The sequence below is a fragment of the Electrona antarctica genome, assembly GCF_951216825.1.
Source record: "Electrona antarctica genome assembly, chromosome: 7".
NCBI classification, from domain to species: domain Eukaryota; kingdom Metazoa; phylum Chordata; class Actinopteri; order Myctophiformes; family Myctophidae; genus Electrona; species Electrona antarctica.
Genome location: NC_136812.1, coordinates 27,302,426 through 27,326,709, shown reverse-complemented (window position 1 = coordinate 27,326,709; position 24,284 = coordinate 27,302,426). Strand labels below are relative to the sequence as shown.

Below are 24,284 nucleotides of genomic sequence, written 5' to 3'. Positions count from 1 at the left end.
GTATTGTTGACAATAAAGTTGAACCTTGAACCTACATTAAAGATTTGCCAATTCGATTGGCAAATCAAATTGGCAAATTCAACAGAGTTGACTGGAATTTGCACTGTATAGGCCCAGATAAAAACAGGAAGGTTTCCCATCAAAAGCAGCAAGAGTGTGGTGGCAATTGACAGAAAACATCTTGCAGTTACAGTTAGTGACTATGGCTGTTATCTGATAATGTCAATCTTGCATTGGTTTATGAGCTATTTGAAACAAAATGTGCCTACAGGCAAATAATGGGGACTCACCCCTCTGTGTTCCACACACTGTTTCCCCCCCTTATCTTGTGACTCATAATTTAAGAGATGCTAGATGTGTGTGTGTAAGTGTGTGCGTGCATGTTTGTGTGTAAATGATGCTCATGCCCAAATGCCCAAATAACCATTGCAGCAGTACACAGAGGAAAGTATGCCAACTGGCAGAGGAGCATAATATATCTCTATGAAACCATTGAGCTGTAACAGTTGATGAGTAAAGTAATGTAGCTTCACAATGACGCAGATTATGGAAATCTTTATGGAAATATATCTCCGCCTTCATACAGTAAAATATTTGCAATATACGTCATAAGGTGTTAGTGGCCAGGCACTCGCATTCAACCACAAAGTTTACCATCAATACTGAACTGATAGTATTTATGTTGACATTGGGAATTCCCTACGTCTCGCTCTCAGACAAAAACGCACACATACTACACATACTACATAATAGTTCAAACAAATACACAATAATGTGTAAGTAAGCAGTTAACAGCACTCATAGTTAGGCCTATAGTTATTTAGAAAAACAGACAAGTGTAAGTGTAACAGATATGGGTGCAGTAGTGTGGTGTGGTGTGGTCCCCAGTATACACACTAACACAAACATACATGGGGAACAGTTGCTGTCTGCTTCAGTGGCGTTTCCAGGAATTACATTTTGGGCAGGCAAGAATTACATTTTGGGCAGGCAAGATGTGATACCTGCCAGACAGTAGGATACAAAGGCTGAAAGGCATGCATTTGCATTCAAATGGGTGATCGCGCTCTACCGCAACGGCCAGTCCGCTGTAGTTCAGGTCTTGTTTTTGTCCTTTTGTGTATGGATTTTGGCCAGGCAGAAAATTGATTTTTCACCTTATTGTAGATACGCCACTGGTCTGCTGCTTATGTGTCTTGGTTTCACAAAGGGAGAAAGGCATTTTTCTCCAAGGGATGTGTGGGCCTTGTGTGAAGGGATGAACATTACTACAATCTCTAAGGATTCACAGATTTCCCACAGAATTGCCCCAAAAAATTGCTTTAGGCTGCATTTTGTAATGAATAACCATAATTAAAGAGCAAGCTTAATAGGCTGTAACCACATGCACAATTTTTGGTCAATCTTACAGTAGCTTCACACACTCACTCATGCACACAAGCATGCACACATACAAATAGAAGGGAAGAACAGCAGCGGCCAAGGCATTCCTTATTATTTTTTCCTGATTCGGCATTCTTACCAGCCTTCAATTTATCATCTACAGACAGTTAATGTGAGCTCCAACACCCAGGGGTAATGTAAAGGCAATGAGCGTAAATGGCCCATTTATTTAATAATAAAGTATAACAGTACACTACTAATTCACACTTTATGTATTTTGCCTTCAGCAGTGTCCCTCCTATGACATCTGCCCTAAAAGCAGTTTGTGTTGGTTTAATTCAAAACACATAAAAAAGGATTTCTCAGTCACATGAGTGAGGACTGCCCATTCTGCCAAGAACACATTCTGGGAGAAAAACATTATGAAATCTGTCTTGCAGGCTCCCACTGCCGGACCCATATACCCCTACAAAACTCCAGTTGGCAATGTGAGTGATCCACATAAATGTCACTTGTACCCAGCAGAAACATCATACCACAAATTTGGATTTAGATTATTAACGCCACGTATAGCGCCGTGATGTTAATTCGTCCATCCGTCCGTCCAACATTTTGGTCCCAGACAACATCAAAAACTGCTGGGCAGTGCTGGCTGGATTCCCATGGAAATTGCTTTGCACATTAATCTCCCAGCTAGATGAACCTTACTGGAAATCAGGCAGTTTATTTCTCCATAGCCGCAATTTGCAACACTAGATTTTTTTATAATGGGTTGAATCTAGAGTTGCAACACGTGTTGAGGGTTCAATGCCCATTCATCCAAATGAAAAGTCTGCTGCTTGTATTAAACAACGTTAAAACTCACCAACATTGCAGCTGTTGAATTATCCTCTTTAAATCTGCAAAGCGTTTGTTTCATAAAAATCCACCATAGACAACACTTTCTTTGATTGTTGGAGTTTAGAAGGGCTAGTTTTCATGAACGCATCGTGCAGCCTCCTGCATTATGTGCAATTTCGAAACAGGTGGTACACAGGGCCGTTCAGTGACTTCCGGCGAGTTTAACGCCGTTTAACGTCGTTTAATACAAGCAGAAATATTGTTGTTGTAATAGATATATTTGTGTAAACCTTATTTATTTATTTATTTATTTATTTATTTATTTATTTATTTATTTATTTATTTATTTATTTATTTATTTATTTATTTATTTATTTATTTATTTATTTATTCATTCATTCATTCAAAAACCAGGGTGCTGGGCACCCTCAGCACCTCTCTGCAGCACCCCTATAGGGTGTGTTCGGATATAGGCACACTGAGCGCACTGCCAATACAAACTAATATGCGAGTTTGCTCCAGGTGCGCATTTCCGAACGTGTGGCACCCTTAGTCTGTTTGGGTGTATAGGTGCTTACACACCAAGCATTTCGTTCTTAGTCTGTTTGGGTGTATAGGTGCTTACACACCAAGCATTTAGTTCTTAGTCTGTTTGGGTGTATAGGTACTTGCACACCAAGCATTTAGTTCTGTTTGGGTGTATAGGTGTTTACACACCAAGCATTTAGTTCTTTGTCTGTTTGGGTGTATAGGTGCTTACACACCAAGCATTTAGTTCTTAGTCTGTTTGGGTGTATAGGTGCTTACACACCAAGCATTTAGTTCTTAGTCTGTTTGGGTGTATAGGTGCTTACACACCAAGCATTTAGTTCTTAGTCTGTTTGGGTGTATAGGTACTTGCACACCAAGCATTTAGTTCTGTTTGGGTGTATAGGTGTTTACACACCAAGCATTTAGTTCTTTGTCTGTTTGGGTGTATAGGTGCTTACACACCAAGCATTTAGTTCTTAGTCTGTTTGGGTGTATAGGTGCTTACACACCAAGCATTTAGTTCTTGCGATTAATTTACATTACAGGCCCAATTTAAAAATGCTGTTTGTGTCATTGTACATCCATACAGATTATGCAAATATATGAGGTGACAAAGTGCAATTCCAAACTCCAAACAAAACACTGCTAAGTATCTTATCATCATGCTCTTATCATCATACATCATCATACATCACATACATTCCGTGCTCAGCAATCAAATCATCATAAATGTCATAATGACATTTGTGATGATTTGATTGGCTGAGTGACCACGGAATGTGATGTATGATGATAAGAGTGAGTGCCCCTAACTTCACTCGAGTGTAATTTTCGAGGGGCGCTAGCCCCTAGCTCCTATAAACAGCTATAGTGTTTAATGTTTGTGTTGTCTGAACAAACATTAGAAATCACACCCGTGTGAACTGAGTGGTGTATTATAGCCTGTCTGACGTAATGAAATCATGTCTGACGTAATGAAATCATGTCTGACGTAATGAAATCACACCCGGGTGAACAGGGTGAACATAGCAACCATGCTCATTTTTTCTGCACAGACTAACAAAGCCAGTTGTAGGAGTGGTTTACACCACTCAAAAATCATGTCTGACGTAATGAAATCACACCCGGGTGAACAGGGTGAACATAGCAACCATGCTCATTTTTTCTGCACTAACAAAGCCAGTTGTAGGAGTGGTTTACACCACTCAAAAAATGCCGCTGACAATGAATGGAGAATTTACGTCGTTATGTATGTGTCTGAACAAATTGGCTGGGTATGTCGGTGGGAACCCTTGGCCAATAAGATTCTTGATGATGATGTACGAAGATTAGGGCGCCCCTCACTTCACACGGGTGGGATTTTTTACTTTATGACGATCATCTTTTTCATAGAAGTGTATATTTGTACAATGTTCAGATTAATTGAAAATGGAGGACCCTGATGTAAACAAGTCTTAGTGCTTTTTCTGGTTTTGTATTCCATTCTACAAACTGAATACCATTTTCAATCAATCAATCAATCAATCAATCAATCAATCAATCAATCAATCAATCAATATTCATCATGCTCTGAGTCTGAAGATGTAAGGAACAGCACATCCCCTAGGGGCCACTATTGGGCTTTTTGCTCAAGCAGTTCTCCACCTACATAAAGGTTTTTTCAGTTTTACAGTACAGGAGAGGAATGTATTTTATTCAGTAAAAAACTGTATTAAAGTGGTAGTGTATGGCCTGGGCCGTGGCTCAGTGGTCCAGGCACCTTGGCCGGTAGACCGAGTCTGGCAGTGTGCCGCGGGTTCGACTCCCGATCCCGACAGCCTTTACTGCATGTCACTCCCCCATCCCTCCATCTCTCTCCCCCATTACGCATGTCACTCCCCCATCTCTGTCAGCCTACTGTTTGTCCCTCTATAAAAAATGTAAAATAAAGGCGAAAGCCGCAAAAAAAAAACATTTAAAGTGACAGTGTATAATGGAGTTTGATATACACAGGTTTAATGTTTGTCTTTAGTTCAATGTTTGTTTTGTAAAAGCATTGACAATGAAGGGAAAATGTACGTCATAATGTGTCATTTACGTCATATTGTCTCTTTATTGTTAATGGCGTTTAATGTTTGTGTTTGCACCATTTGTTTTACATCACCATTACATCACCTAATCAACATGAGTTAGACTTTAATATATTAGCGCCCCTCACTTCACACAGGTGTGATTTTTAATGTTTCTTGGTGGTGGTGGACCTGGTGTGTGTGTGTGTGTGTGTGTGTGTGTGTGTGTGTGTGTGTGTGTGTGTGTGTGTGTGTGTGTGTGTGTGTGTGTGTGTGTACGTGTGTGTGTGTGTGTGTGTGTGTGTGTGTGTGTGTGTGTGTGTGTGTGTGTGTGTGTGTGTGTGTGTGTGTGTGTGTGTGTGTGTGTGTGTGTGTGTGTGTGTGACGTCCATGAATGTCTCTGTAAAGCCAGCCTCATGTTGTATTATACAGTATGACATCATCCTGGATGAGGTCATGCAGCCTGTGGACGGTGTTCATCGGTGACATTAGAATAAGGACATTTATAATCAATACTAGCCTACTTACAATATCCATACAACTAGTCCATTCCAGTTTATTTTTTTAAATTTAGTTTTTTTTTGTTTAAGTACAGGACAAAGGAGAACACAAATAAATAATGAAATGTGCTATATAAATGCTATATAAAAACGGTAGGTGAATATTAATCAATAATCAGTGGATTTTCAATATCACCTATAAAATGGATTAATTCGAGACTGATTTGAATTTTGAAACAGCCTACACAATATATTAGATGTGAATAAATAATTAAGGAAATACGGTAGGCTACAATCGAAAAGGGGTAAATAATATTTAATTTATTATGGGCGAGTTTTATAGAGCAGTGGTCCTTGAGGGGGTTCCAGGTGGTCCCCAGCTACAGTAAATTATGGAGTTTGAACCAAAAGGACCCTTATAGTTCTTTAACTTTTGAGAGTGTAACATGAAACCAAATGGACCCGTTCTCAAGAGTTAAGTCATTGTTAAACATCGATCTGCATGTCTTACAGTAGCCTAATTTACAAGAAGTCTACATGATTTAGAGAATGGAATTGTGGACAAAATCCTATCCAACGATAACAAATTGATTTAGTTGTGCAGGGTCAGCAAACTATAAATCTCATCAAATAGCGGTCGTGACTCCGTGGCTCAAATGCTGAAAAATAATGGGCCATGATGATATGAAAAGGGGCCAGGTGCAAAACCACTGTAGCCTTGTTGTTGACGTCACGATCCTTCATCTCCCTCCCTCTCATATGTTCACACACTCTGCTACACACAGCCCAGACACTCACTTAATGTCAGGGGAACTGGAGTGGAGGGACGTAGGCTATAGTAAGTGGGAGAGACACCCATATTTATAATCATTACAGTGGGAAAAGTCCGACATTAGCCTATTATAGAATTAGAACGCCAAAAACAGACTAGCCAACTTCGGGACTGAAGACTGGAAACCTGAAACCCCGATTTGACGTGACTTGTGGTGGGAGTCGGACTCGGGACGAGTGGAGTTGTGCCACAACAACACCTCGGGAGATCATCTATAAGCCAAGTAAGGACTTCATTCAATAACAGTAGAGCAGCTCAGCAGCAGTTTCATTAGGCTATACTTAGTTCTCCTATTTAAATGTCACCATCAAGTTCGCGCGCTGCTGCTATATAGGCAGAACTGCATTCCTCTGATATTTGGTACACAGGTGCGAAGTTGCGAACTGATTCATCATGTTTTGTCAGTTTTGTTATTTGTCTTCATGTTTTCCCCAAATTCCTCTCAAAGCGTTTGTCAAAGACTACAAATTGCAATTTGCAATCTACACTATAGGCTACAGATCATGGATGACATATAGGCTGGATGGCTATGTGACTGTCATTTCAATAGGCTAGCCTACTCACTTTTTGTTAGGTCAGTCAGAGTCAAACATTAAACGAGACCGTATGTGTGAACGTATACTGTACGTCGTACGCCATAAGTCACATTACTCATATAATTGCCGTCTCCCAAGAAACGACTTGAAAATAACAGTAAAAATAACAGAGAAAGTCAGGGTTTCCTCTGCTGCTGCTGCTGCTGCTGGAAACAAGCCCCGGCGCGCCGGGTGTAGGACCGGCTGGCAGAGAGAGTGAGTCAGACCCAAATGAATAATAGCTGCTTTGGCGGACGTTTTGGATCCCCTGAGGCACACAGCAGCTAGAGTCTGTCTTGGATTTAGAACCTACCCGAAAACAATAGGTAGGCCTATATTTAGTTCAGATAATCAAGGGCATATTTATTTTGTCTTTTTTTCCCCGGCAAGATACTGTAAATGGTGCTGCTGACAGTGTGCACTTAAGTAGGCTCCAGACATTTCAATCACGGCCCTCACAGCATTGCAGTAGCATATTAATTTGATATATATTGACATTCAATAGTTATGTGTTTATGTAATCCGTCACAGGTGTAGATAGGCTATTTTAAGGTTAGCTGGCCCTGATCTATTTTTTTTAATCTCTTTCTGTTTAATGCACAATAATGACTTGGCACTAGTACAATTGGCTGTTTTTCATCAGCAAGGTGGCTTGTTATCTCTCAAAGGAGCTTGTCTGGATGGTCTAGTCTATAGTCTATAATAGTAAAGGATTGTTTTGTGCAAGTGTACTTTGTGACAGGTATAGGCTATGCACTCATTCAGTCATTTAGGCTACTTACTGTTCCCTCACTTTCCCCTCATTGAATATTTTGGAAAATTAACCTCTTTTGTGTAGTCATCCATTCCCCTGTCTGATATTGTTTTCGCAGTGACCCATGGTACACTGCATCACATACACATGCATTAACACCTGCTGGTGCACATGTTGTGCAGGTGCATACATGGCAGCTGTCCATGGTGCTGTTTATCTTTTCGTTTTTTACAGCATGATGTGGAGGATCAATACATTCAGTGGTCATCACTGAGCTTGTGTTATGTTGCTTCTATCCACTTCATGTCTGTTTTTTTGAAAAACAGAATGCAGAATAATGTGTGCATTAATATGTATTGTGTCAATTTAAGTGAGTTGCCCTGGAGACAAGTAACAGTAACCTTGCTCACACAGTGAAAAAAAGAAGAACAAACAAACATAATAGCTTCTTGTTATGTAGCACTGAGCAAACGTGTGTCTGCCTGTCATGGTGCTGAGCTGCTAAGGAGAGGTGTGCAACAGATTAAAACTGAAAGGCAATTTAACATCTTCAGTGATGTGGCCTCCCGTGCAGCGACTGAACAACTGCTTTTTTTTTTAGACGATTTTTTAGACGATTTTGCAACCCATTATTTCACCCATGCAGTGTCAATTATCTAATGTAATCCTGGGCGCTACACTTCCTCTGCCAACCTGGGGGGGCAGCGGACTGCTTCCTTCTATGCATATTCCGACCAGTTCCTTTCCCCTCCATCAGGCACCCCGGCTGGCCAGGGGGAGGTAGTTTAGAGACCAGGATTACTGCATGTTTCTTGTGAGGGTATACCTACCCTAGGGGACACTCCACACAGAAAGACCCTTTCGCCAAACCCACCTCGGGTATGGGCACTGATGACGCGGAGGAGAGAACACGCCCACAGCGTCCCCAGCGGGAATCGAAACCAGGACCTTCTAGCTTGAACAACTTTAATGCTTTAATTTTATTTTATCAGTTAAGTGAAGATGTGGAAGCCTCATAAATTGGTTAGGGTTCTGCCTCTGTCTGAAATATGATTTATCCAACAAACAGTCTGTTGTCTGTCTGATAATGCTATTACTGGAAATGTGCCTCTTTCTCCCAGATTGTGCTGCCTGGTTTCTGAGTGGTTTCTTAACCACTTAAATTTGTGCCTTCTAAACCAGTGGTTCTCAAAAAAAACAAAACAAACACTTTCTCCAAAATTGTATCTGCTATTCAAAAATAGCTCGCAGCATGGCACAAAGTGACGCACCATGAGCTTGTATTTTGAGAACCACTGTTCAAAAATCCTAAGAGCTTTCTGAAAAACGCTATCCTGGTTTTAATTAATAATTAGTTGAAATGAGCATGTGACAAATAAATCTACTGACCAGTTTTTCCTTCACCATTAAATGGCTGTTCCTGATGATTATGTATTGCTTTAACACGCTTTATATACGTGACCGTAAGCAAAGTCTTAACGTCTTTGTGTTCTCCCTTCTCAGTGACATTCACAGCCGAAGCCCAGGCCATGGTCACTAAGCTATGAATACAATGTAAGTACTATATTGGCTCGGGGGAGCGAAGAAGGATTCATTAAAGGCATGAGCCTTATTAAGGCATTGCATGGACATCACTATTCACTGATAGAATATAAATAAATAGCCAGCACATTTTGTTTATATCAATATGACGTATACCGGTATGTTCTGGTCCGTGGTCAGGTCATTTAAGATTGGTTGATGTAAACTTTCATTTAAATTTACAAATGTAATTTTTGTGTGTAGTTTGTGTGTTTATATTCTTGAATACAAGTAGATTTCTGTGGGCCACCATCTTCTCTAAAAGTTCCCACTCACTTTTGTGCTGCCCACACTGCAGGAAATGCTGACAGGTTTCAATGCAAAACCCTTGTGTAACTTTGCATGTCAAGTTCTGTTTAACATGTATCAACCTGGCAGATAAGTCGGTCTACCTGTTCCTCCACTGTGCTGTGGAGCAATAACTAAATTAGCTGACAATGAAGTGGCACATGTTGCCTACTGAATATTACGCTACTGACTGTGTTCCCTTGTGATACCATAATGTATCCCTCTACAGTAGAATTGTGTTCAGTCAACTTACATCACCAGCTGCTTCAACCTCTTCACTACTCTCTCTCATCTCCCCCCTCATATTCTATCCTGCCTCACAACCTTTTCTGACACTCTATTGCTCTTTCTCATCCTATACAGGATTTGGACTGCAATGTTGGCTCTGCTAGTACCTGTTTTAGTAATTTCCCATGGTGAGTTTCAATTCCAACACCAAATGGCTTCTCCATATACTGTGTGTGTGTGTGTGTGTGTGTGTGTGTGTGTGTGTGTGTGTGTGTGTGTGTGTGTGTGTGTGTGTGTGTGTGTGTGTGTGTGTGTGTGTGTGTGTGTGTGTGTGTGTGTGTGTGTGTGTGTGTGTGTGTGTGTGTGTGTGTGTGTGTGTGTGTGTGTGTGTGTGTGTGTGTGTGTGCGTGTGTGTGTGCGTGCGTGCACATTGTATACACTTCTATGCACATGGTGCAATACTCATACGATGAGCTCAGTGCTTAGAAACCGCTAATTAAAATCACACCTATGTGAACTGAGTGGTGCAACTCCCCCCTCCCCCCCTCTCCCCCTGCATCTCTCTCTCTCTCTCTCTCTCTCTCTCTCTCTCTCTCTCTCTCTCTGTAATTAGCAGGCAACAGTGAAACACTATCTCTCTCTCTCTGTTTCTGGCACAACAGCGCCACTTTTGCCCCTACTGGTACTCTAAACATCGGGATATAGTCACATAGGTTAGGACTTAGGGACATTGATGTTCCTTGGAGTGGTTGCACCACTCAAAAATACCTAAATGGCACTTCAAATTTTGTCAATATATGCAATGTGAAATCACTGAAATGGCATTCATTATGTAACACTGAGGATAATTATGTGGTTAAAAAATGTTGAACGGTGGTTGAATGGTCATATAGGTAAGTTGCATTGGGAACCACAGGTTCCTGAGCCATGTAGCCCATAGAGTATATAAAAGGATAGAGACTGAACTGGCGCGAAGCTCCGCCCCCCCAGCTATTCATGTCAGTGGAAGTTGCTCAGTGGCGTTTTGAAGCACCCGGAAGACTGCCGGAAGTACAGTCTCAGAACGTCTACTTCCGCATTTGACCACCAAATTTTGGTGGTCAAATGCGGAAGTGCAACCGAGCGCTCAATGTTAAAGCCTAGCTGCACAGGGTTTCCCGGTCATGAATCCACGGGTCCGCCTGTAGTCCCTCCTCCTACCACTAGGGAGGAGAGCTTCAACGTTGAATAGCCTCACTGGCCCCTTGATGTAGCCCCATACATCACCTTGTAGCCCCATACATCAGGAGCATATCTCCTGTTTCCTTAGTGTGAGGCAGCTTGTACAAGTACACCTCCTGGACATGACGCTAGTATCCTACTATAAATGCGCCACGTCTCTGTGTACGTACGTGCGTGCGTGCGTGCGTGCGTGTGTACGTGTGTGTACGGTTGTAATGCACGTAAATCGAGAACCGTTTGACCCACCGACTTCACATTCAACACACGCGTTCCACACCCCCACAGGGAGTGCAGTGCCCGTTATCGAGTCGGTCGGACCCACGGTTCTCCAGAACCACCACAAAAGGCTCTGGTCAGGCTCTGCCAGTGGGCCTAATGAGGCCAACTCCTTTCACCTGGGCCAGGCTCTGCCAGTGGGCCTAATGAGGCCAACTCCTTTCACCTGTGCAATTTCCAGCCTCTGCCTCAGCCAATTGAGGCTCAACCAATCAGGCTCTGCCAGTGGGCCGAATTGATTGCCAAGTACACTTTTCAGTTTGCAGTCTTCACACACAAGCACACAGGCACATACACAGATCTCCATGTGGGACACCGGCTGACAGTTAAAACGGGTGCTATGACAACGTATATCATTAGGTTCCCAAGTTGCATCGTTCCCAAGTAGGCCGGTGGCCAACCGCGGCGGGCACGTACAGGTCTAGTGTATCCAACCCATGGCCAAGCAGAGAGCCATTGGGTACCACTTTTTGGTACATTAAAAAAAAAGAATAGTCTTGGCTGGGGATTGAACCCTGACCTCCTAGTCTCAGGGCGAACACTCTAATCACAAGCCCACTGAGCTGGAAATATTGCTCCTATAAGTCCACATAATCCTTTTGATTCCGTTACATTGAAGACTGGAGTTGATTGTTTGACATAGAACTGACACATGACCACAGTGGCCATATTTCCCCCTGGACTGTACACACACACACACACACACACACACACACACACACACACACACACACACACACACACACACACACACACACACACACACACACACACACACACACACACACACACACACACAGTATGTGTAGTATAGTATGTATAAATAAAGGTGATGAAGATGATGTTGATGTGCTGTAGGTATTCATGCAAGGTGCAGTATAGCCCTGGTCCAGTGCTTACAGCGAGTTTCTCACTGACGCCCTGTGGGAGTCCCTTCCGCAGCTCTCTAGCAACTTTCTCACTCCCGTGCAAGGGTTTACAATTCCCAGCAAATAAACAAAACGACGTAACTACTCACCGACACAAAGCCTGCTAGACCTTGGTAAAAAATATTCTCGAAGCTGGGAAGCATCTCAGGTCCCCAGCTTCTCTCTAAAATATACTTTGTGCCATTTTAATAACGCAATGTACCCTGAATGTACCGGACAAAGTCATTTCTTCTACTACGGCATTTCTGGGTTTTGCCTGCGCCGATCTGGTTGGATTCATTTTATTTAATGACTAAAATAGTGCATTTTAGAGAGAAGCTGGGGACCTGAGACGCTTCCCAGCTTCGATAATAGACTTTTACCAAGGTCTAGCAGGCTTTGTGTCGGTGAGTAGTTACGTCGTTTTGTTTATTGCTGGGAATTGTAAACCCTTGCACGGGAGTGAGAAAGTTGCTAGAGAGCTGCGGAAGGGACTCCCACAGGGCGTCAGTGAGAGACTCGCTGTAAGCACTGGACCAGGGCTAGGTGCAGTACATATACTGTCAAACCTAGAAAAACATTCTTGAGTATGGTGTTTGAGTCAATACACATCACCCACACATAACAGCTTCAAGTCCTTGCCTGCCTATACATTTCCACTCCTTTGCCCCATTGTAGTGTACACACAACATGTATCGTACAGTATATCTGCAAAATCCACCTTTTTAACACTACCTTTGCCGGGATTCTTTTCAGAATAAAGGTGCTATAGAGTGCCAAGCAGATGGGCAGATTTTACTCTGAAAAGCCCCTCCTTCCATTTCCCCCCAAAATCAGGAGGTATAATGTTCCATTACTACCTCACGCAACCTCATCTGATCTCTCTTTAGAAGCATTAATATTCCAAACGAGATGCTTGGTTAAGCGCCGTAGATTCACTGATAATAGCAAGTTTTGTCGGCCTGTAAACAAGGAAGTGGCATGCGCAAAACATGTCCGGGAGCTCTGTGTAAGGCGTTGCCTAGCAATGTATTACAGCGATGTATTACAGCGATCCCATTTTATATCATTAAATAGGACCTAAAGATGTGTATACACGTCCAAGACACATACCGGTTTTAATTGAGAGTACAATAAGTGTTAAGATGTAAAAAAAAAAATCACGTTAAATCCTGAAAAAGTTATTAATGCCATATCAAAAGATGCCAAACTAGAAAAAGTGCCCTTCTGGGCACAGGTCTCCACCAGGAGGATAGGAGTGTGTGTGTGATGTTTGGCAAAATGTTTAGGAGCAATATAAACGTATGTATGAGTGTGTGTGTGTGTGTGTGTGTGTGTGTGTGTGTGTGTGTGTGTGTCGCGGCTTGGCCTGTTGTAGCGCCACCATGAGGCTGATTTGAAAACGGTCAAGTGGCATTTCTTCCAAAGCCTAGTGGGAATATGCATGCACAGTTTCACCGCAATCGGACGCTGCGTTGAGTAGTTGTGGCGATTTGTACAAAACGGGTACAAAGCGGGCTACTCTTGAAAAGTTTAGAAGCCAATCGTAGCCAATGACAAACCCGTCTTGATCACATGACTATGGAGAGCATGTGTACCGATTTGCGTGAAATTTGGATAAAATCTGAAGGAGTAATATTAGAAAATGTGTTTTACATATGTCGGCCTCCTGGTGGCGCTATAAAGAGCAGATGTGAAAAATTCCAGGCAAAGGTTTTTCCTTGGCCTCTAGGGAGTTGGCATACAAAGTTATTCACAGATCCGTGCAGTTGGAGGTAAAAAAACTTTTCGGCCAGTTATAGCGCCACCATGAGGCTGAGTTGAAAATGTTTATGTGGCATTTCTTCCTCGGCCTAGTGGGAATGTTCGTGCGCAAATTTCACGGAAATCACACGATGTGTTCATGATTTGCAGCATTTTGTTTGAAACTGAGCACTCCTGCAAACTTTGGAAGCCAATCTTAGCCAATCAGGATGGAGTCTGAGAAATCTGAAAGACCCGTTTCGTTGAATGGCTCTAGAGAGACTGTGTACCAATTTGCGTGATGTTTGGACAAAATATGTAGGTGTACTGTCCAAAAACTTGTTTTGCACAAAGCGGCCTCCTGGTGGCGCTATAACAGGCCGTTCTGGAAATTTTGGGGCAGAGGTTCATCGTTGGCATCCAGGGAGTGTGTGTGCAAAATGTGGCATCGACCGGGTTAACGGTGCCGGAGTTTAGCTGTTCACAGACGGACGGACGGACGGACACACGGACACACGGACACACACACGGACGGACGGACGGAGTGCAAAACATACTCTCTCCCCATGCCTTCGGCCTGGTGGAGGTGGAGACAATAAATTCAAATAGTCAGGGAGTCCTTGATTGGACACACCATCTAAGAAAGTTTTTTGTTACTCTGTGATTCCTGTGAGACATTCTTTTTGTCTTAGGTGCGTTGTCTTTGGTGCCAAAGAAGGGGGGCTCTCTGGACCTCCCATGGCATGATGTGCTGTGCTGTGACTTATCAACAACCCACCCCATCAAGGAGGAGGAACAGGGCAGATCCACAATGGGGTCTGTGAAAAATGAGTCTGAATCAGACCATCCACTCTCCCTCCACTGCAAGTTTAGCAGCTCAACAAGTTCATCCCAACTTCATATAAATGTGCCCAGCGGAGGTATGTCCAATGACTTCTGTTTTTCTTTGACGTGACTGCTCTCCTTAGATATTAATATTTGACATTATGTCCCCTTGAAGGTAGAAAAAAGGTGAATGTTTTTGATTTGTCTGAAGGAAGGAAAGCAACCCTGAGCAATTGGTCTGTCTGTCATATGGTGCTGACCGTATAACATTAGAGGCGTGGAACAGACAATATATTAAATGAAATGTAATCATTACTCCCTTCCTCATGTTCTGTGTAAGATTCTACTCCTGTGCAGTGAGTGCCAGTGACTAAAGAACTGCTATTAGGCCTATGACTTATTTTTTATCAGTAAAGTGAAGATGTGAAAGGTGCTCATATGAGTTAGGGTCCTGCCTCTGAAAGTTTGGTGTCTGATGGCATGATGTAATGTGCTGTGACTATGTTGTGACTTACCTCAAATTTATATTCTAACACTATTATGAATCAGAATGCTCAAGGTAACGTACTTCATTTTTCATCATCAGAAACACCACTGAATATATTGGGACCAGTTCCTTTGGACCCATACGCCATTTTTAGTCTCCAGCTGTGACCAACTAATGAGGCTGTCCCATTCTGTTTATCACTAAAATCCAAGACCAGTCACAAATGTTACTTCTGCTCCCTAGGTAGGAAAGATCCCTTTGTTTGATCTGTCTGAAAGCAAAGCTGGAAGGAGGGAAACATACACAAGAGAGAGTTGTTTAACCACTTAAACCCTCTGGTCTTAGACAAATAGACCCGTTCCCATTTAAAACATTTTTGGTGAATGTTCCCCTCAGAATAGGCATTCAAGTATTTAATTTAAAACAACATTGAGGTTGTTTAAAGCGAGGCATTGTTTTAAACTGCTTGTTCATTCTCAGTTAGCATGGGGGCAGTGGTGCAGGTGACAGAATTGAGACTGGTTATGGTGTTGTGGAAGATTGGTTTGTTGGATCGATTTTTGAGATCCTAATCAATGTCGTTATCTGAAGCCCTCTGGGCTAGGTCTAGGCAATGATAATTAACTGGGAAAGGTAAAGGGCTGTTCTGTCCCTGCTGATGTCTCTCTGTGGCATTTAGATGGATGTGAGCTTTCAGCGTTGTGTCACACCTGCACACCAGCGCCCACACGTGCTCTAAGCTTCTAAGAATGACATGGGGGTAATTTGATTCAGCATAGGCATGGATCTCCTTTGTAGATACAATATATTCTTCTAAAGTTTAATTAAAAAATGAGGAGAAAAAAAGGAAAGAAATAGAAGTAGTGACCAAGGGTATAATTGTAATATTACATTAAGTAAACTAGTTTCAGTTATTTGCATTTTAAAATACTTCAAATAGCCAATCTACATTGACACGTTGTGAGCTTGTAGATCAGAAGTATAGGTCATGAGGAGGAAGGAGCTTAATTTGCACTTTGTTTTACTTTGGGAGCTTGTATGGACATATAATTTGTCTATGGTCTACAGTATGCAGTAGTACAGTGGTTTAGTGGAGGACACCTACAGATACAGTACAGTGATCTATAAATGCAGTACAGTGGTCTATAGATGCAGTACAGTGGTCTCATGCAGCTATAGATGCAGTACAGTGTTCACAGCTATAGATATAGTCAAGTGGTCAATAGGGCCTCTACTAGCTGTAATAATAGATTTCCTGAATAATTAAATGATACAGCCTCTACTGCTGTTGGTACTACCGGTAACTAATCATGCAATTTTATTCTGTTGCAGATGCCTGCTTGGACAGCCTGTGCAGAATTGATGAAAAGTGTGAAAATTTAATATGTGATCTCAAGTCTCACACCCGACCGACAGGCACGTCGGAAGCTCGCAGGTTGGCAGTGAGTTTACATCGCTTGGTGTGAGTACGAGTCTAGTCTGTTTTTCAAGAGTCTCTCCTTTCATCCTGCTTGTTATGTCTCGCTTGCTTTTCTTCAGAGAGTAAATAGTGGTGGGTAGGTTCTGAGAGGGTGGGTGGGTGGGTGTGTGTGTGTGTGTGTGTGTGTGTGTGTGTGTGTGTGTGTGTGTGTGTGTGTGTGTGTGTGTGTGTGTGTGTGTGTGTGTGTGTGTGTGTGTGTGTGTGTGTGTGTGTGTGTGTGTGTGTGTGTGTGTGTGTGTGTGTGTGTGTGTGTGTGTGTGTGTGTGTGTGTGTGTGTGTGTGAGAGAGAGAGTGTGTGATCTGAATGGCAACCTTTTCATAAGACTCTGTTTACACAGTACATATTACAGGTTAACAATAGATAAGCCTATCTGTCCACAGCTGATTTAACAGACATTTTGATAACAGACATTCAGTCACACGTGATGGTTTTGTCTTCTCCGGCATTAGATATTTGCTAAATGTCACTTAGGGCACATTCACACCAGGATGTTTTACTGTGATTAAAACGAATCCTGGAACGTATTGTCGGAAAGTGCGCTTTGTTTGGGCAGATGTGAAGGTTCGATCGCTTCCAAGCGCACCAGAATTGTATTTAATTCTATGACAACTTTGATTATTTTGCCTGTGAACATACGATCTAATGTACACTAAATTCATGCTTATCTCCATAATTAATCTTAAACCGTTAATAGCAATTATTTGTATGACAATTAAGGGCCTTTCAAACGGGAAGCGAGGAACACATACGTTGTTGCCTGGATCAACGAGAGGTCTGCTACAGGTCTGTTGAAGAGGGGCGCGACAACGCAAGTGTAACAAAAAGCTAAACAGAATCCAGGACTGGTGAGTCGCGGGCGCGTGCACGAAACGAGCATGCGCGCAACAAATTCACAGGACCGCGCTCACGTAAATACGATTGCGTTGTCGCACCGCGACTGCTCCGCGCAAAAACGCAGGTCTCATTGAAAATGTCATAGGCGCGTTATATCACTTCACGTTTGAAAGGCCCTTTAATCGTAAAGTAAAATGTCCACATCGTGACAAGCCTACCATGTGTGTTCCCCCAGATCCCATGAAGAGAACCCAGAAATGAAGGCTGGAGATGGTGGGTCTGACAGTCCTGTTGTCTGTGTGGGAGAGGATTCCGTGGTGTGCTCCATCACTCTCAGTGGTGTGACAGGCTTCATCGCTGTGCTAAATGTCAACATCTCTAATGTCATGGCTCCTCCAGTCCTGCTCCATGTTCCTCCCAATCCTGGTAAGAGAGAGAGAGAGAGAGAGAGAGAGAGCGCTATTGCGTGAATTCTTTATCTTTTATACACATTGTCGAAACAGCCGAGATTACTTCAGGGGAGGTTAAATTGCCTTTGTAGTATCTAGTTTTAATAAATCAGTAGAGGGTTTTATTTCGGAGAAATGTGGGTCCTCACATTTGAAAGCCCCGGCAATATGCAAAACAAACCTCACCAAGGTCTTTGTTTACAACATAAAAGGAAGACATCCAAAATGAAACCTTTGACTAAAAAAACAAAAAACAAAAGAAATCTTGTTTTTTTTGTTTGCCTTGCTTGTCATGGATTTGAGGACTCTAAAGGTCTCCACACATCTAGATTGAATAGGTCACTTTACCTCTGCCAAGTGTCCTATTAATCTTTGCCTTAACCAAAGCAGATGAATAACACATTGAAAACACCCTTAATTGATTGATAACAAAAATGTCCACGTCAATTAACATCATATAAAGTTCCTCAATTAATTACAGCCTCATGAATTCTCTAATGTCTCATTCAGTTGTCAAGTGGAGACATGATCAGAGTACTGAGAATAAAACAGGTGTGTGTGTGTGTGTGTGTGTGTGTGTGTGTGTGTGTGTGTGTGTGTGTGTGTGTGTGTGTGTGTGTGTGTGTGTGTGTGTGTGTGTGTGTGTGTGTGTGTGTGTGTGTGTGTGTGTGTGTGTGTGTGTGTGTGTGTGTGTGTGTGTGTGTGTGTGTGTGTGTGTGTGTGTGTGTGTGTGTGTGTGTGTGTGTGTGTGTGTGTCATGCCATGAGATCAAACAGTACATAAGGGTCTCACACACATATTCAAAGACCGTTTTAGGCAGGTGCTGGACCAAAGGCAGACATGATAAAGGTAGCTCTGCACACTGTAGCTTCCTTTGTGCATTTTTTGCACATCCAACAGCAGTGATTTGTAATAGATGCTGTTATTTAGATAGCATGTTTAATAGACAGATCCTACAGTAGATTTGAAGCACTACATTGGTCTCTTTGCACACTACTTAGCCTACTGTATGGGACTATGGAATTTACCCTGTTGTTTGTTTATTATCATCACTCAGATTTTACTCTGATTTTGCATTTCTATCTGCTCTGTGTAAGAGCTAAATGCCTAAATTGTAAATTGAAGTGATGTTTCTTCTTTTATCTTTCATACTTTGAGATCTCCACATAGTGTCACAGACAGATCTTGCAAGTGGGCTACCAAAAACCCATATATTTTTTTATATGTTTTCGTTATAGCTTTCTAAATACAGTATTTGGGGATTTAGCAGTGTGGAAGGGGTGTTCCCCCACTAAATTTGGTATTTTGGTCACCTGTCTAAATCCCTAAAACACCTCTGTTACCCGTTACATTATGCATAGGTGTGGTTTGGGCGTTACAATAATTAAACCAATCACTGTGCCACATTCCATTGCCTTTAAGATAATTATCCGTTGCCGTTATTCCCAGTGCTATTGCTTCATAGCCTTACAGTCTCCCATGGAAGAGTGATGCGTTGCTTGCCTTGAAGTCTCACTTGTGCTGCACTCGCCGCTGCATTTTCGGGCAGCGGCTGACTTGCGGGCCGCGTCACGGGTGACGCCGGCAACAACAATGGAGCCCTTAAAGTCTACTATCGATTGATTGCTCATTAAAATAAACGTGCTATGAAAATGCATGCAGACCGCCCCAACTGACCACTTCACACGACAGCCGGGTTGGCCGTAAGCGCTTTCGAGATTTTCAAGTGGGCCCTGATGCACTGTCTTCACTCCGCTTTCTGTGTCGCTCTTTTTATTGGTAGTACTTGAATATATTCGTGGATTTGTAGCCTTGTTATCAGTGCAGGATTTAAAGCTGGAAGGACCAAAGGAAATTACATAAATTGGCAAGCACAGAAACTGAATTATACATTAAAGTATATTTTACATCAACTCTGCCTCCGGGCTGAAATGAATCAATGTATGATTCATTCAGATATGAAGTATGGACATTCCAGGCATGACCAGCTATCAATCTTCATTATATCGCAAAAAATAAATAAAACAATAAATCAAATGTCATTGGGCGCCCGCTGGCCTAGTGGTACAGGCGCATGCCACATATAGGCTTTGGCCTGACAGCGTGTTGCGTGTTCGAGTCCCGTTCATGACGACTTTTGCTGCATGTCTCTCACCATCTCTCTCTCCCTCTTTCCCGCGCTCCTGTCCATCTTCACTTGATATATCAATAAAGGCAGAAAAGCCAATAACATCTTAAAAAAATTAAAATATCAAATGTAATTTGTTATCACAGATAGGAAATTACCTAGATAAATGGGTAGTATTATACTGTCTGAGGGGTAATACTCTGTATGTTCTTGCATTTTACAGTTAAACCAAGTCCTCCTGTAAATTTGACACATGCTCAGACGATTGAAGGCCAGCTGTTTTTGAGATGGACTGCCCTCACACAGTTTGGCACCGGCCCACTGAGCTGTGAGGTCCGATACAATTCCTACAGCACTCCAGTCTGGCAGGTAACCACTCACAGGCCTCTGAGTGACAAACACCACATACAGTACTTAATACTTACATACTTGAGATTCACTCTCATAAGTGGCCCATGAAAATGGGTTAGAGCAAGTATTGTAGCCCTGCACCTATATGATATGTGTACTGATATTTGTACATCTACCTATAATTTACCTATGTATAATTAAGGGTCTGTCTGTCTGTCTGTCTGTCTGTCTGTCTGTCTGTCTGTCTGTCTGTCTGTCTGTCTGTCTGTCTGTCTGTCTGTCTGTCTGTCTGTCTGTCTGTCTGTCTGTCTGTCTGTCTGTCTGTCTGTCTGTCTGTCTGTTCCACATAGGCATTGACCATTACATTATGGAGGGCGTAACAAGGCCTTTTTTTCAATGTAACAAATGTAACACTGTTTATTAGCATCTTTCGCCAACTCCGTTTAACTCTAGCACTGTGTGTGCAGGGGCACTGTGTGTGTGTGTGTGTGGAGGGGGGGGGGGGAATCCTTTGCGGACCACTTGGGGGTCCGCAGACCACCTGCCTAATAATAATATAAATGTTGTGCCCATCCCAACTTCGTAAGTTCATCCCTTAACAACTCCCTCCCCCAGCCCCAGACTGAGTACACCTCAAAATACATACATCGATAATATGGTCTATTAAATCGGATTAGGGATTACCCACACTGTACATAATTGGGTGTTCATATATTCGAACGGGTAAGGACTAGTGTTAGTAATGTTCAACTTCATAAAAAGTCCTTTTGTGTGGACTTGTAAGCTATACATTCAAAGCATTGGAGAGGGTATAGCAATCAAATACATTATGTTTACTCCTTGGTTGCATTATATATAAAATATATATAAATCTGTTTCCACAATAACACCAAATGACGTGTATATATACGTCAATGGCGGTCTGTGTGCTGGATTTGAAATGGCGTCTATATGCCAATGTGTCAATGGTAGTCAAGGCTTCACTCTGCATACCTGTGGTCATAATGAGGACATAACTATCATTAGATGCCAAACAAATGGAAATCAGTTTTTGTGTATTCAAAAGTCGATTTTTAATTACCTCCTGTAAATGCAAACGTACTGAATGAATATAAATCAATCAAATCAACCCACGGACGGACCCACGCACATTGATTAAACATGTCCCACGCACATTGCAGACAGCAAGTGCAACTGATTTGACTTGTGGCCCTAGCGCCTCAATCCATAACCACACACACTGTATGTACGCTTTCTATTTCTTTTTGTATTAACCATGGTGAGGAGGAGGCTGCTTAGATTTGGCTTTGGAGATGCTTATTTATCAACAGGTAACTTCACTTTGTCTGTCTCCATCCTGTGTTTTGGGAAATTGCCCGCATCCTGAGCAGCATTTTCTTTGACAGAAAGCTCTCCACTCTGCCAAATAAGTAGCCAAGTGCATCGCTTTTAAAAGAACGGCTGCCTCCTTAGTGTCTGGATCCCAATGTAGAATTGTAGGTAAAAATAGGCATTGGAGGGAAAAATGTTGTGTGAACATGCCCTCGTGGAACCTTGCTTAATTGCCTTAGTAAAGTAATAAAACTGTCTTGTGTGTGTGTTGATTTCTCTGCTTTCCACAGTTTGTGTATGTGTCGGGAGAATCCAGCGTGCCTCTGGACCTGAAGCCCAGGCTGAACTACACCCTTCAGGCTCGCTGCTCAGGTCCTGGTCAGCCTTGCGTCTGGAGTGACTGGAGCCAGCCCTATCATATCTACCTTGACAGTAAGAAGAACATCTGCCTTCATGTGCTTACCCATTCCATTCCAAGGATTTATTTTGTGCAAATACAATGTTACAATTTATTTACAACAAAGGTTGTAAATAAAGGTTGTAAACTTTTTTTCTCCTGAGAAGACCATTTTAACAGTCATCTTCACATTTCCACAGAGCTTTCTCTTTGCCAGACCTCCACCATTTTACGTGGTGTGTGATACTATCATTATATGCTACATTATAATTGTTTGTCTAGAGTCAGTATTAACCAATTCCATTGTACTGTATGTCCATATACTGGGTAATTACGGTATTAGAATGAGCTGGATAATACAGTAGTTAAAATAACTAGAATTATAATCCCTCAGGAGTTAGACAGCAATTCTGCTTTTCATCCAGGAAATCAGTATTGTCTCTGCTTCTCTGTAATGGATGCTCTAATTGTGAGTGACATTTTAAAATCAAGGTGTTAGAAAGAAGTGCACATCAATTTACAGTAGACATACTGTGGGGTTGTCACCGGGGTGGTAACACTTTATATTAAGGTTGTCTTTATAATGCATTATAGCGCATTTATAATGCATTATAATGTGCTTATAAGGCATTATAACACTCGTTATAAATGTTTATAATCATGTATAACAACTTATAACCACGTTTATAACATATTATAAGTGCTGGTCATAATGCATTATTATGCTCAGTGGAACAGCACATTATAACTATTATAACTTAGGTGGTTATAAAGGCACATAGAGAAGTGCTGTAATGTCTGTGTCACTCATAATGCATTATAACCAATGTGTTTATTAAAGGGAATAATGTCTTATAAACATAAATAATATGCTATAGCATATTATACAAAGTTTTGTCACTTTACTTAAAGGTCACAAAGTCATGCTATAGGGTATTATAAAATGATACAACTGCTAATAACCATTAAAGAATGTTGCCACTTTACTTAAAGGTCTCAAAGTCCTGCTATATCATATTATTGATGTTTATAAGACATTATTCCATCCTACACATTGGTTATAATGCATTGTGACACAGACATTACAGCACTTCTCTATGTGCCCTTATAACCACCTAAGTTATAATAGTTATAATGTGCTGTTCCACTGAGCATAATAATGCATTATGACCAGCACTTATAATATGTTATAAACGTGGTTATAAGTTGTTATACATGATTACAAACATTTATAACAAGTGTCATAATGCCTTATAAGCACATTATAATGCATTATAAATGAGCTTATAATGCATTATAAAGGCAACCTTAATATAAAGTGTTACCGAATAGGTAACTTATCATCTGTCGTATAATTTTAGTGAACAAGTAAGTTATTAAGTCAAAGGGGGGATGTATTATCTTGTCTTGTAACATGCGGGCTATGTTGTGGCCTTCTTTTTGCACTTGGTAAACAGACAACACTTGTAGGCTACATCAACCTAATTATTTACCCGATTAGACTTTCATTCTTTAAAAAGGTTGAAGAACACTCTAGATTCGGTTCAACAGAGTTCTTTCATCATCTTCATCATCTCATCGCTTTTAGATTGCTCAACCAACATAGTAGACTGACACAATGGAATGAATCACAGCTGCCTCCTGTCATTCAATGGATCCCCTTAAAATTACAGCCTTCAGTTTAGTGTCATAATAAAAAATATGTTAATGGATTTTGGCTAGTACATTGCAACAGTCAACATGCTATCTGTACAAAGTGTACATTGTATCTTTTTAGGACGGAACGGCCAGGGGCCGATTTAAAGACCCATTACGTTTTTGACCCTATCTGTTGGTGAAGCTTTGAGTAGCTAATCTCAGACACTGCGAGACTGATCAGTACAGCGTAAGACTTGGCATGCACACTCCCAGTAAGCCATGGAACAACCTCCACCCATAATGTTGTACCATAGGTCGTGCAACCAAAAATGTTTTCCCTGGAATCCTGATCATGATGCGACTTCCCATTCTTTTTTATAAACACTTTTTTTCCTACTATACCTACAGGTTATGTCCAATTATAGATCCGTAAAAACTTTACCCAGAGCCGAACAGACCCAGCTATTATTAGAAATAAGAGCACTTTCTAGTTTTCTACTACTACGTCCAGAGACGAGGTGTTCCATTATTTATGACTGTAGGATTCACCCATTGACCTTCATTATCTCTCAGGTAGATTTAATGGCATGTCAATGCTGAACCATAAAACTGGCCCCAGCCAGCGGTCATTTGCTTTAGCCATTCACAAAGAAC

General features: G+C 41.7%; 1 protein-coding gene across 1 annotated transcript in view; it reads left to right on the top strand.

The window, feature by feature from the left end:
* Positions 1-6,026: 6,026 nt before the first annotated feature.
* Positions 6,027-24,284, top strand: part of lepr (leptin receptor) — a 37,485-nt gene continuing 19,227 nt past the window's right edge. Inside the window, exons 1-8 of the mRNA XM_079506921.1 lie at positions 6,027-6,357; positions 8,967-9,017; positions 9,696-9,748; positions 14,401-14,628; positions 16,353-16,482; positions 17,571-17,761; positions 20,136-20,281; positions 21,886-22,027. Coding sequence (XP_079363047.1) covers positions 9,007-9,017; positions 9,696-9,748; positions 14,401-14,628; positions 16,353-16,482; positions 17,571-17,761; positions 20,136-20,281; positions 21,886-22,027 — 901 coding nt within the window. The 5' untranslated portion in view covers positions 6,027-6,357; positions 8,967-9,006. The remainder of the gene's footprint in view (positions 6,358-8,966; positions 9,018-9,695; positions 9,749-14,400; positions 14,629-16,352; positions 16,483-17,570; positions 17,762-20,135; positions 20,282-21,885; positions 22,028-24,284) is intronic.